The 14,404-nt window shown below is 34.6% G+C and overlaps 1 protein-coding gene across 2 annotated transcripts in view; it reads left to right on the top strand.

Moving 5' to 3' along the window:
* LOC134529485 (CTTNBP2 N-terminal-like protein) overlaps positions 1 to 12,353 on the top strand; it is a 173,204-nt gene extending 160,851 nt beyond the window's left edge. Inside the window, exon 12 of one of the 2 annotated variants that reach the window (XM_063363622.1) lies at positions 6,761 to 12,353. In XM_063363622.1, the coding sequence (XP_063219692.1) occupies positions 6,761 to 6,796 (36 nt within the window). In that variant the 3' untranslated portion in view covers positions 6,797 to 12,353. The remainder of the gene's footprint in view (positions 1 to 6,760) is intronic. The other variant, XM_063363621.1, reaches the window with a different exon arrangement.
* The last annotated feature ends 2,051 nt before the right edge of the window (positions 12,354 to 14,404 follow it).

Here is a 14,404-nt window from a genome sequence, read left to right as displayed (position 1 = left end):
TGAAAAGTATTTTAAAGGCTTCTGATACGTTCAACCATGTGCAGTCCAACAGAGGTACGGAATTTTATAATAAACCGTTCCAGGCCTTAATGAAAAAACATGGAATTAAATCATTTTTCTACCAACGGTGAGCTGAAATTGATGGTTGAACGCTTTAGTAGAAGTGCAAAATCGCTTTTGTTAACAGAAATGTTGGCTCTGGAAAATTACTGATGCCGGAAGCTTTTGTCAAAAGTTATTGAAAATGTACAACGGCAGATTTCGTGGGACTATTGGCATGAGCCCCAATGAGGTAAAAAGTTTGATGTCACTGGGGCTGATCCCGTTTGGCGTGGTGGAAGTCCCGGCTGCTCAGATGGCTGGTAGAGTGGTTCGAGCCTCATGGCCTGGGGGATCTAGCCTAGCGCAGGTGTGTCACTGTCCCGCTGTGTGTCACTGTCCCAGAGAGTACCGCAGGTTATCGTCGTGGAACGAGATGACAAACCTGAGAAGTTTCCTTGCCGTGGTTGCGTCCCGCGTCAGCTAAGGCGTCCGTCCGCGAGCACGCGCCTCTGGTGCGTCCGACGACTCTGCTGCCCACAGCAACACTGCTGCCACTCCTGCAGCAGCTGCGCGACTTCCCGCGACATGATCACTTTCGCCACTCCCGCGATACTGCTGCTACACGATAATGCCGCCCGCAAGATTCTCTCTCCCCCCATCACTCCCCTCTTCCCCGTGCATCTTTTGCCCACGTTCCCACGCCTCTTTTCATTCATTTCCCCCCTTTATCAACACTTTTCCACACACGTGCACATCGGGGCAAAGAGGTGGCAATGTGCAACGACGGTCTAAGCGACTGGGAGGAGCACTTAGGGCGACGTCACGTTTACGATGTTGTGAAAAAAATTTATCCTAGGCGGCCTAAGGCTCGCATAGGCGATCATGTGTGGATCTCTAGAAATAAGAAATTTTTAAAAAGGATATCCTGTGAATTGATCTCATGAGATTTTCAAGGCTATGAAGATACATGTTATACTTGGATCTACTATTTAATGGATTTAGATGGAAATGAACTCAATGGCTGTTTTTATTTGGAATAACTGAAAGTGACGAAATATCCAGCACTATTAAAAAAAGATGGTGGCCTTCAGCTGATGACACTATATTTTTTTCATTTAGGCGTTGCCAGTATCAAAGGAAAATTGGCGGTGTTTAAACTTGGCACCAGTACACAATATGGCAGTCCCTAGCAGACGACAGTATTTTATTTTGTAATTTGGCACCTCCAACCATAATATATATTCCTCATTTAATTCTCTCTCTTCCAACAGTCACTCTGGTCTAGTCGCTAACGTCTCAGCCTATCGATTAGCGTCCCTGGGTTGAGGGCACGCGCACCGCAATAGAGATTTTTATTGCTAAAAATAACACCAGCGCTCCACACCAGCACTCCTTAGCTTTGAAAATATGAACCAAGATGGCTGCCGCCGCTGGCCTTGACGTCAACAGCAGACAGCTCCCGCCACGTCACACAACCACCTGAGGAGCCGCCACGTGGCCGGGCAGCCAACCTCCCCCCCCCCCCCCCCCTCCTTTTTTTATAGACATGTGGTGCCACATCCACCTTCGGAGCAACTACCCTTAGTAGACACTTTAATGTCTCGGTAAGTTCTTTGAACATTGTAGGAAAATCTTAAATTAGAATTTCTTCTTATACTTTATCAAAAGCTTTATTTAATATTCAATTTTTGCAGCTAAGGATATGGAATTGAAACAACCGATCTTGGTTTCCAGAAAAAAATTTTAATATAAAAATTTTGGCTCTAAGCATAGCACATGATTTAATGGGATGCCTGAAATTAATAATGACTATCCAATAAAAAATTGTTTCTCCTTCGAAATATTTAGTATTGAGTTTATTAGTTAGAATAATAACTAATAATGCTGTCAATTGATAAAAAGTCTGATGTCTGGAACTTTTTTCAAATTGATTAATGTGTTGAAATGAAAGCAATTTCCATCTTTTGTAATGCAAGAACTGCTCATACCATCTAATCCAAGAAATAATATCACCTCAGTTTAGTTAAGTGTATGAAGTCAAGGCTGTAAGTTTTTGCCCAACTATGATTGACCACAAAACCTTCAAAAACCTTTTGATTGTTCATAAAGCTCAAACACCAATTACATTGCAGGTGAAAATATCAAAACAGATTGAAATAACTAATTTTTTAGAATATTCATATATATTTACTTATAAAAATAAATTTAAATTTCAATAATAATAATAGTTAATGCATCTCACCTGCTTAAGCTTCAGTGGTTTCGGTTAGACTTTTTTGGTGTTTTGGGTGATTGTTAATTCATGCCCTTTTTTATTATTAGTTTATTCTGAAGGCAATTGTCTATTCTAATAAATTTATGTGAATAATCCTTTGATTTTGCTGCAAGAAAGGAATGATAAAGAGTTTGCTTAATGTTAACTGACTTTTGGTGGCAATAGGTGTTGTAAATCATAATATATTTTTTTTTAATAATTGGCATTTCATCCCAGAAACCTTTGACTTATATACTTATAAAATAATTCAGTTTAGCAAGAATAAATACTTTTTTTTCCCCAGCAAGAAACGAGTTAAAATTGATTTCAAATATGTGGGTCACTTCACTAAATATTTCAGTAGACAGATAAATGCAGTAACATTCTAATAAAATGTGGTTGTTTTAAGACATAACTTAACCCGTGGTTTGGCTTATTGCAGTTTATCGAGTAGTGAACCTATCTAAACACAAAAATATTATTTAATCTGTAACAATTCAGACATCACCCCAAACCAAAACCCCACAACTCACACGCTCCTGATTCCCATGTCGCTTCGTGTTGTGCCTCGCCCCCTGTTGGGCGCCATTTGCTGTCGCAAAGGGGGTTCAGATTCTCGATTTTACGTACTTGGCTTTATGCCTAAGGCGCCACCACATGTGTTACGGGCATGCAGACCCGGCGACTCTATTCTCAGGGCCGTGACGTCGCCCGTGTGCAGCGAGGTCCGTTTCCCCCAGTATCAAAAAAAATACGTAATTACGGCCCCTCTCAGCGGGGGTCACGCTATTTATTAAACACACAATAAGGTAGGCTCTTGAAGGTGGCCCACACGCCTCAGTCTTCTCTCCGCGTGGCCACACGCACAAACACACTGGTATATTAATTAAATAAAACGTAAATAAAACAATCCGCTGCTCGAGGTAAGTCCTGAAGTTAAAGAAAAATGATTTATACAAATGAAATAGCCAGATGGACGCGGATCGGTAATAGTCGAGAGTTGCAGATGACGGGCGCATGAGACTCCTTCCTCAGGCAGCGACAGTGACCTACTACCTTCCGGCGAGCCCTCGAGGCAGGTCCAACACTCACATCCGGCCAACGGCTATTACCATGTATTTAAATAAAGCGTACATAAACCCTGAATTAACTTAGCTTACTGGCTGAAAACAATAAAATGACATAATTAATTTAATATTAAATAAAGTCTGCCTCGGGAATGTTCGTCCACGCTCGGCATCATTCGGGAGTGAAGCACACGTCACATTGGTGGGCGCGGGCCGACACAGGCACACACACACATACATGCACTACGGCGGGTGGTTTGAAACACCCGGGTCATAGAGGGTGGTGGTGGTGGGAGGGGCCGGCAAGCGCGAGACGTGAGGCACATCGGGCTTAGGGAGGGCGTAGCCCCGGTCCACGTCAGTAGGTAGGAAGTATCCCAACATAAACAAAAGAGTTTTTTTGCTGAGGCCTGGACCTTTAATAATTAATTGTACCTTTTCATTAGGAGACAGTAATGATTACTTTATTAAAGAATTTACCTGTAAACATAACATGGGCTCAATATAATTTTCAAACTTGTCTATGAAAAACTACTAAAATGCACAACTCTACTTATGATTAATTGCATGTGTTTGCTAATATTATCATATAGCCCTACATACTTCAACTCATTCAACAAATTTTGTATGTATATTTCTCTTTTTACAGACCTCTGACTGTTAACTTTATGGATACATTGCTCTTGTCACTCATGACTAGCACTAACTTTTGAATGTTCTTTCATTTGCAGAGTAAATTTTCAGCTATTACGTGCTGAATAATTTTTAATTTTACGTTACATTGCTAACATTGTTGACTCAAATACTATAACAACAGACGGGAATAAATAGTGCTCAACATTTTCTATTCCCAGCACCAGTAAACAGACACAGATTTTCACATCCCTTCCTCTCACTCTTCCCAATGATGACACCTGAAGAGGTATACCTCCGCTTGTAAATTTTTGCTGAAAGTACTATACACCGGCATATTTAGACAGAAATAATAACATTTAACATTTAAATGCAGTATAATCCAGTTATAATGTTTTTCAGTTTGGAAAAGGGGGGGGGGGGGGAGGGGCGGGCGTAAGGAAAAAAACATTATAAGCAGGAAAACATTTTAAGCAGGAATTATCAATTTAGCACTTGTCAGTGTTTGAAATTTTTACCAATTGACTCATCAATCTATATAAACAAATTTAAATTTAAAACCACTGATGGATTCACTCTATGCTTGAATATGCTTAACCAAGCTAACAATTATTCAACTACATTGTGCTTCTAGCTTCTATTTTATTTGTTTTTAAAGACACACTGCCACATTTCTGTAAAAGATTCAGGTTTTGTGACGATGATTATGAAATAAATTAAACTCTTTATCAGCAAAAGAAAACGTTTAATTTTTTATTCTTTTCATTGTGGGATAGTTGGCAAACTAAAGTATTGTAGGACTACATACGTACATCTGAAAACACTTGAATGGCAAGGAATGGAAGGATTTGTAATTTTTTTCTTCAAGACAAGGTTACAACAAACACGTAACTGCGAACTTTTTATACCTTTGATATATTGAATACACAGCATTAGCTACTACTAACGTGTACCGCTAGTGTTCTGGCACACTTACAGTTTGTTTTTGGATACAATCATATTTGAACAATCTACTTCTATGGTACAGCAGTGATAGTAAACAAAAATGCACATAGAATATAAAATTAACATGTTAAACTTCACAGATGATATAAGTGTTGGCATAGTTAGGTTTTTAAAACTTTTTTTTGCATATATTAAAATTTATAAAGAAAAAATTATAAGCAGGATTTCGTAAAACGTTATATGGAGGAAATAAATACTTTGTTCTTATGGAGAAAATTGTGGGACTTTGAAAATATGTTATAAGCAGGAAAAATTTCAAGTAGTTCCACTGTACGTTAAGGACCTTGCAATTGAAGCAAAAAAATTCACTTATGCCAAATTGCCCCCAAACATTTAGCGATATGTGCATGCTATGATTTTTCAGTGGCTTCCTAAGGTGAAACCAGACATTTTATTCTTGGTATACTATTTCAGTTAACAGATGTAGTCTATTTTAATTGTTACTTCAGAAGATATATATGATTACCATTGTCATAAAAGAAAGTTGTGGTGCTTAACTACTGTCAAATGCTCAGCAAGATGCACCCATTATTTCTATTTCTTGTGGTTTCTTGCAGAAAGGTAAGATGTTTTATTCCAGAATATTAATTTATGTCACTGGGTATGCATATTTAGTGTAATGGGTTGTATGACAAGGGTATTTAAAACCACCTGTTACAATTTCTTTCTTGTAAGGAATTGTAAGAGATTTTAAATATAAAACTATATTTATTTTAACTGGTAAACTTAATCCAATTATAATGTTGTCCTATTGTAGGGTATATATGATCACCCATTTACAAAATATGTAAAAACAATAAGCAGCATGTAACTTTTTCCAAGATATGTAGGCAGTGAGAAAATATCCATTAATTTCAGTATGCATACTTTTATGAATAAAATATAGTCTTAAAAGACATATATGAACTTCTCAGATCACCATAAAAAGCATAACCTATCAATGGCATGCAAGCAAGCAAGTCTTTCAGATGTGTCACTAATACATCAGAATTTAAATAAATGTCTGTATAAGAATGTTTCCTTTTTTAGATGATTGATACATTCATTGCATAGGTTCATTTGACTTGTTTTCCATTCAAAAGTTTAATTTCATAAACTTAAATCTCAATCACACAACCCATGTTAGTTATTATTACTATTAATTAAGGGATTTTTCTATAGATTTAGTGTAGTAGCTCTTTTCCACTTGTTGATTTGTTGCTCAGTTACAAATTTATTCACCAACATATTTACTAAATGCTAATTTCAAGTTGTGACAGATCACACAAGTTCTTATAATTATGAATATTCGCGTGACATTTTACCACTTTTAGATAAATTTTAGTAAATTTGTTGAGAACATTTGAGGCCAAACATAAAGTACAAGAGAGCTATGGTGGTCAATGTACAGGAAAAATCATAACAGTAATGACAAAAAAATGAAATACCCAACATGACATGTGAGGCCAAGCCTTAATTTAAAAAATATATAGTGTTATTTGGTGTCCTTGAAAAGATGTGCCTACAAGCATTATTTTTGTGTGTATGTTATTTTATTTGGTTTTATTTTCAATGTGGCATAGCTGACTGTATATTTGCATTAGTTCATCATATTACACTTATTACTCTAGAATTGGATTTTATGTGTGTTTTTTTATTTATGTTTTGTTTGTTTCTTTCTGTATGTGTTCTTCCAACCTGTGTGGCTGGCACTAAATTAAATAAATAAAAATATGTTATAAAATATGTGCATACTAAATTTTAAATATATTTTTTTCAGACATGTTTACCTGCAAAAGAAGAAATGGCAAAATAAAATCACATGATGATGCATTTCAGCATCTGAAGTGCAACTTGAAAATATGCAAGGTGTCAGTGGCATGACTGTAATTGATCAGTGACAATGCACTTTAATATTTTCTGTGTAAAGGAAAGCTTTAATTATATAAGGGCAGCTGAACAGCTACCTTAATGCATAGTTTTGTAGTGTGCATAACAAGACAATAATTTAGATCACAGGAATATGTCCAATTTTATATTTGCTTTGTGTAAAAATCCAAAAAATAATTTTAGTGCAAGTTTTCTTATTTAATGTGTTTTTTCCTAAGTATATGGTATTTTCTATTTTAAAAGTAGTTTATGTTCATTTTTGTTTTATGTTGGTGGCGAACAGTGTTAAATATTACTACCTAAATTATTACTGTCCTGGCATAATATTATTTTTTATTGTTAAATGGTAAATTATGAGGGAAATGATGTTAATTTTTTACAGTGTACATACATACACAACAATGTTCACCTTAGCTTTGTGTAGAATGGGCCAAAAGGCCATAGTCTGCTAAGTAAGGGTGAGCAGCCCCCATGCGCATTCGTTCTAAATTTAAGCCAAAAGTTGTGTCTGATGGGTTACAAACACACCCCAAATTTCAACCTTGTAGCTGCACTAGGAACAAAGATAAAAATACCACTAGTATTTATGGTGAAGATTTTTTTCCTCAGTATCTACTGAACTTGTTTTTTTGAAAAAATATATATATTGTAAATATATTCAAGGCGATTCACAGAACAAATCAAGAACCTAATCCCATGAACTTAACTACCAGAAAAAAAATTATTTTAGTTTTCATTTTATTTTTGGTCACTCGCTCATGTGATACAATTACCAGTTTTTTTTCTGTTAGACAATCGGCCCTCTTTCTACAACATATAATTTTTCCAAGTCTATTGAAGAGGTGTAGCATAGTTAAAAAATTAAAATACAATTTTTTTGCACATTTTATCTCAATTTTATTAAGATTTCTTACAATATAATTATATTTTTGATCAATTTTTGGTCCTGTCATTTACGTTACTGGCCGATGAAGATTTCCACTACCTCCCTTAATCATCATCGCTATCATCATTGATGATGCCGGTTGTATTCTTCTTTGCGAACAATTTACTCAGAATTGCAGCTGGTCGTAAAATCTTGGACAGATATCTTCCATGTGCCAGGTAATATATGATTGCAGCTACATGAGAACAGCAACCGAATGTCCTCCCCCCATTGGCGCATTCACAATTATGTCTTGTGATTTCATTTGTGCCAATACTGTGATGGGTATATTCAACGAAGCAGCGATAAACCTTCCTGGATATGTGGCGAGACTGAACTTGAAGCTTCAAAATGTTTGATTTATCTTTGAAAAATTGTATATTTACGTTCCAAGCTTCGTCAATCATTTTTGCAAGATATGATATGGCTTGTGAAAACTGGTATGACCCGGTGAACATAATTTTTAACTTTCTCACAGTAATTTACGGAATATCTAGTAGATCCTCTGATGAAATACTTTGAAAAGGACTTTTCTTACGAAACCATCCTTTCTCTTCGACCTCAATTGCTAACATATTTTCGACACTGTTCTGAATTTTCTTTTTTCTGTAAGACTTCATCTGCACATTCTGCATGGGATCTTAAACGCTTCCCAAACTTATTGTTCAGAAATGATGTGATTCTAAAGTAACTACCCACATTTTATTATCTAATTTTTTATCAAGGCGTTCATATTTCTGTTTGATTATACCATGAACAGATTCAACTGGCGAACAAATTTTTGTCACGAAGCACGACTCATTCGATTCTTTAACTGATAACTGAGAACGTCTTCCTTTAAGTGCTGGCATCAGTACTCAAAAACCTTTCGATTCTAAGTGAGATTTCACATCATGAAAGCCATGATCCAGAACGAAAGTGTATTTTAATTTTTTTAACTATTCTCCACCTCTTCGATTGACTTGGAAAAATTATATGTTGTAGAAAGAAGTCCAATTGTCTTATAGAAAAAAACTGGTAATTGCATCTTGAGAGCGAGTGACCGAAAAAATAAATTGGTTGTCTTTGAAGTCGGTTGACGGACAGTAGTTTAACGTGACAACGTCATAACAAAACATTGATGAAATGATTGCATACTTTTATGAATAAAATTGAATCATATTTATTGAATTATCACTATTTTGTATGGATACAAAGAAGGAGTGAAATGAAATCTACAATTTAATTGATAAATTTACTTTTATTTTCACTCATTTATTCAAATATGTTTATTACTTTAACGAAGAGATTATTTTAACTATACATTTTATACATGTTAGCTATTTATCTTCAAGATCGTCGAGAATGTTTTACACTTTTTCGCAATTACACATTTAACGACGAAGTTTGTTCGTCGTGAAATTAAACGTAGAATTTAATAAAAATGCCCTTGCAGTTATAAAATAAGTATTAGTAAGTTTAAGAAAGAATTTAGGCTTTTATCTCCAACCCAGACGCTCGTGGTGCGCTGGGGCCGAGATTAAAATTCGTCGAGAATATTTTACGTTTTTATGTCTTCCAGTGCTCAAAATGATATGCATTTGTGGCCCCGGGCATGAAATTTTATTTATAATTGTTTAATAATAACGCCCCTCGTGATAAACAAAGGAAAATATGTATTAACGAGTGCCTGGTTGTCGCGGAAGCGAATAGATAGCGCGATTCGTTCGGTTCGCGTCCGTCACCGTAGATGACAGCACCGTAGGGGAATAATATTATTACGTTTTTATAATATGATTTTATAACAAATACGCATCCCAAATACACCAAACTTATTTATAATGTGTTACAATATTTTTTAAAACATTGTGCAAAAGATCCCGGGTGTAATTTAAATTATTATGTGTAACTGTAAAACACCATTAATCGTAAAAAAACGTATTTGAAAATTTAACATTACTTTTAAATAACCGTACTGATTGTGCTGAAAATCGGTGGACGATCGTTAAATTACATAATATTAATAATTCAAACGACGAAAACATGATTGAAAAGTCAAATCGATGGTTGTTCCAATTGAGTGGAAGAGAGATAGATGCGGCGCAAGCATACAATGAGTGTAACGGGACACATCGTAGTGGGACAATGTGCGTTACAAGACACTTTTTCGTGCGTGCAGCCGGCGTTCATCAATTTATTAGACGTCACGTCAATAATGAAAACTAAAATAATTTTTTTCTGGTAGTTACGTTAGTGGGATTAGGTTCTTGATTTGTTCTGTGAATTGCCTTGAATATATTTACAAAATATATTTTTTTTTTTTCATAAAAATCTGTGCAGTAGATACTGAGGAAAAAAATCTTCACCAAAAATACTAGTAGTATTTTTATCTTTGTTCCTAGTGAAGCTACAAGGTTGAAATTTGGGGTGAGTTTATAACCCATCAGATGCAACTTTTGGCCAAAATTTGGAACAAATGCGCGTGGGGGCCGCTTACCCCTACTTAGCTGGCTATGGCCTTAACTCTAAAACACTTTTAATAGTTTAACAATGTTTATTAAGGCTTTAATATTTATCTATTACATTTATTGAATTTCATTTCTGAGTCTTGTAATATTGCGTAGTATCTATAATTACTGTTGTATGTGCAATAAAATGTTTAACATTAAATAAGTTGAGTTGAATTCAGTAGTGATTTTTAATAATCCCTTATGTATTTGAGTTATACGTATTATAACTTTGCAAATGTACAACCTAAATCCTTATGACATTTTACCCATAAACATATTCTTTTATCACTTAAGGAATATTCATATTTTAGGTCTTTTAATCTTGAGGTACTGTGTTAAAACATTTTTTTTACCATCAGGTTATGACATTTACTCACATAAGATTTTCCTCTGCACAGTAACTTCCCGACTGTAAAAGGATTATGTTCTTTGGTCTATTTTGTAAGTCAGATTTTTATTTAAGTTATGTTTGTACATTACTTAGTGTAACACCATATTAATCTCCAGTTTTTTGATGCCGAACCTATTGTTTAGAGTGTTATATATCAAATTAAAAATACAAGACAGTTGATCAATGTGCCATTTTCAAGTGTGGAAATATTTCATGAATATTTAATCATTATACAAAACCACAGTCATAATTTTAACCTTACAATGATCCTGAAAGAAAACTTTTTTTGTTACGTACTGATAAAAACAAACACACTTTGTAGTATAACATTACAATAGATGTCGTACTCCAAGCCTCCGACTAGCTATTGGTCTAGAGTGCACATACAGGAACACTTGAAAAAATTAGTTGTGTGCTAAAAAAACATAATTTCCAAAATAACAATTACTGCTCATGATTGATTCCTGAAACAAGGTCTCTCAGACAAACTGATTTTAAATGTTTTTATTTCTCCTTTACAAAAAGTCACAATTCACAATGGCCTCCATTTTCTGACCATAAAATAAATACATTGTGAAAGTACAAATTGGTCACACAAAAAACTTCATTGATGCAAAATAAATTTACTGTTTGTAGGTACCGAAAAATGAATATTAAATACTGCTCACGAGTAAATCCCGCTGTACAAGCTGAAGGACTCTGTCTTCGGAACAAAGACGAAGTTACTTGATTATTGTTTTGGACTATTACAGACTGGTCTAACGAATTCTAATTAAAAAGTTCTGAAAATGTTTCAAGTTCGGTGGAGCTCATACCACAGTCACAAAATTCTCTCATCATCATTATTATGTTAAATCTGAGCCAACGCCCGACGTGCGACCTATCAGCCAATACTGGAAAATGTCTAAACATTTTGTTTGTGTAATCTTCCATAAACAAGTTGATATAATTCTATAGTCATGGTGTGGCAAATACTTCAAACACAAATGGTTGTACATTTCTGTTGTGCAAAAAAAATATTACTTTAACAACTGGCCTTGCTTATGATTCAAAATGGACCTTCCTGGTCAGTAGCGACGAACAATACACAAAAACAATGATGAGGGATGGGAGCGGCGAAGGAAAAGTGACCTCTGTGCCTTTGCAAAAATAAATCGGTATCATGTAAAAACAGTATTTAAAGTTAAGCTCCTTGCCTCCCAGCTAGCCTCACAAACGACATCAGAAAAACAAATGCTTCCTAGCAGGAAGCACCTAAGCTCTGGCCACCCTGAGCACACAACTGATCCTGCAGTTTCAAAACCCAACAATATATCCCTGTATGTTTCAGCATTACAATACACATCTTTAATATAGTGTGTTGAAATTCTTGTCATTTAATTCAAAACATCTTAATTCCGTATCAAATAGCAAGATGTTTTTAAATACCGTAACAATCTCCAGCTCTGTGCTCTCAAATTCATTGAATGTTACCTTTATACACACAAAAGTGTCAATTAATCCTCTGATGCAAAACTGTGATACACTACATTATTCCCTTAATTACTCGTTACTACTTCCTCTCTGTACTGCAAGCAACATCATCATCTCTGCAACATAGATTTAAAAATGAAGGGTCTCAACCACCCTTGCAAAAAAAAAAAACACATGTAAACTTAACTTCCTTGCCCCCCCCCCCAGCTACCTCACAAAAAAGAAAGAACACTACAACGTATGCCACTGCAAAACTTTTCAAGGATTTCATGCTGCTTCATAACTGTGAAAACACTTCAATATAACAATTTGCATTTTCAAGAAAACAACTCCAACATGTACTTAAATAGCAGATACAACTTACACTGAGCACAAAAACAAACTATTAATCATCAACATTATCATGTTCAAAAAACTCAACTCGTGTATATTTCTTTCAAAAACATCCATGGGACTTTTAAAACATTCCTATATCTTTTTTATTTTCTCTTGCTTCTCCTCAAAAAAAAAGTCTCTCATAATAAATTCCATTTAATATTTTCCTATGACACATTAACCAAACAAAGCATAGCTGTTCTTTATAAAATGTGCATTGAAACCTATAAACTGTAAACTTCCTTGCCAATACCCCAAACAACAAAATAAAAAAGTAAAAGATGTGTCTTCAGCATGTTCACTAAACCATATAGACTTTACCAAATCTCTGTATACAAAAGATAATTATTGAAAAGTAATTGTAATAAAATATATATATATATAAATGCATAGCTATGTATTGCCTAGTCTTCAAAAACCAACAATATTATTTAAAATACACAACACCAAAAAAAAAAATCTGTACATAATTAAGGATAGAAAAAATTATTTAACTATTAAAAATGGCAAATTGCAAAAATGAATTGGTCAGTATGGATGGCAATTAAGGCATTGGTAGGCCTCTCCAATAGCTTATCTGACTCCTCCAATACATCAACATATGAAATACCACCCTACTACACATGTAAATAACTATAACAAATACTCAAAAGTGTAAAATTCAAAAAATTATCACCTCGCCTTATGAGCTCAAAACTCTTGAAAATATGAAAACAAATATTAAAGTTCAAAATAATCTAAAAAGTAAGTTTCTTTATTAATGAAAAATATACCTCTGAATTACCCTTCCTAACTCCTGAACTAGCCTTTGGGCCACTAGTCAACCTTGGGTAATCATTCAAAATCATCTTAACTCCCAAGCTGCTGAAAGGTAAGGGACGCCCAACTGAACCCCTTTAAGTCACTAGTTGACTTCGGCTAACCATTCAAATACAAAACTCCACATACAAATGAACTTTTCTCAGTTGAAAAAACTAATAAATATGCTGTTTCTTGTTGCCTTTGTGTGAGACTTTGTTGTTCCTGTGCTGTTCAATTTCACTTTGGCATTGTTCAAATGTTTGTGCAATTTGTTCAATGTGGTTAGTGTTTAGAGTATTTTTTTCCTTAAGTCCTGTTTTAATTCTATTGGTCTCTGTTCAAATTTTCGAGTATGATCCTGCGGCATGCATTCCATTTTTTGTTGCCCCTGTGCAGTTTCCTGTTTAATTTGCATAATTCTCATTAATGTTTCAAATATCTGATTTGACATATAGTATAGTCTTATTGTTACGTACCCAAGATTTACAAATTACTGTAATTAACTTCTTTTTTTTTCACTTGCACCATTATTTTCCCAATATAGTAATGTTTTATGCAAAAGCAATTCCCGTAATTTACGTTGCACCAGCACTGCATTTAATAGCAAACCATCAGAAAGTTTAGATGGAACAATAAAAGTTGAAAATAAATAGTATGAAGTTATTCATTATACATTACTGAGTTTTGTCACCAGATAGGGCCTACGATTGGCATATTAAACACTAATGATTCCATCTATACAAACATCATAATGTCATTCTTATTCAGAGCTGGATTACAGATAATTTTTAATAATGTGACTTGTGAAGAAACTGTGGTTTTATTTTATTAATATAATTATTTTGACTCGTACAACATATTATTGTTGAGGAACCACTTAAAAAAATTTGTTTTTAAATAAAGTTGCGAATCAACAAATGTTACACCTGCAGGTTGGAGTCCTTGTCTTTTAAATTGCGCTTGTTAAAAGATCGTTGGGTTTTGCATATGCTTGTCTAATACTTATATTAAAAATAATGAGTAGGATGCATAGCTATTAAATAATGTGTAGCGCCTAAATGTAAAGGAATTGAGAGATCT

This window comes from Bacillus rossius, chromosome 2, assembly GCF_032445375.1.
Source record: "Bacillus rossius redtenbacheri isolate Brsri chromosome 2, Brsri_v3, whole genome shotgun sequence".
NCBI lineage: Eukaryota > Metazoa > Arthropoda > Insecta > Phasmatodea > Bacillidae > Bacillus > Bacillus rossius.
The sequence above is the reverse complement of the archived record's forward strand: the minus strand, read 5'-3'. Positions and strand labels throughout refer to the sequence as shown.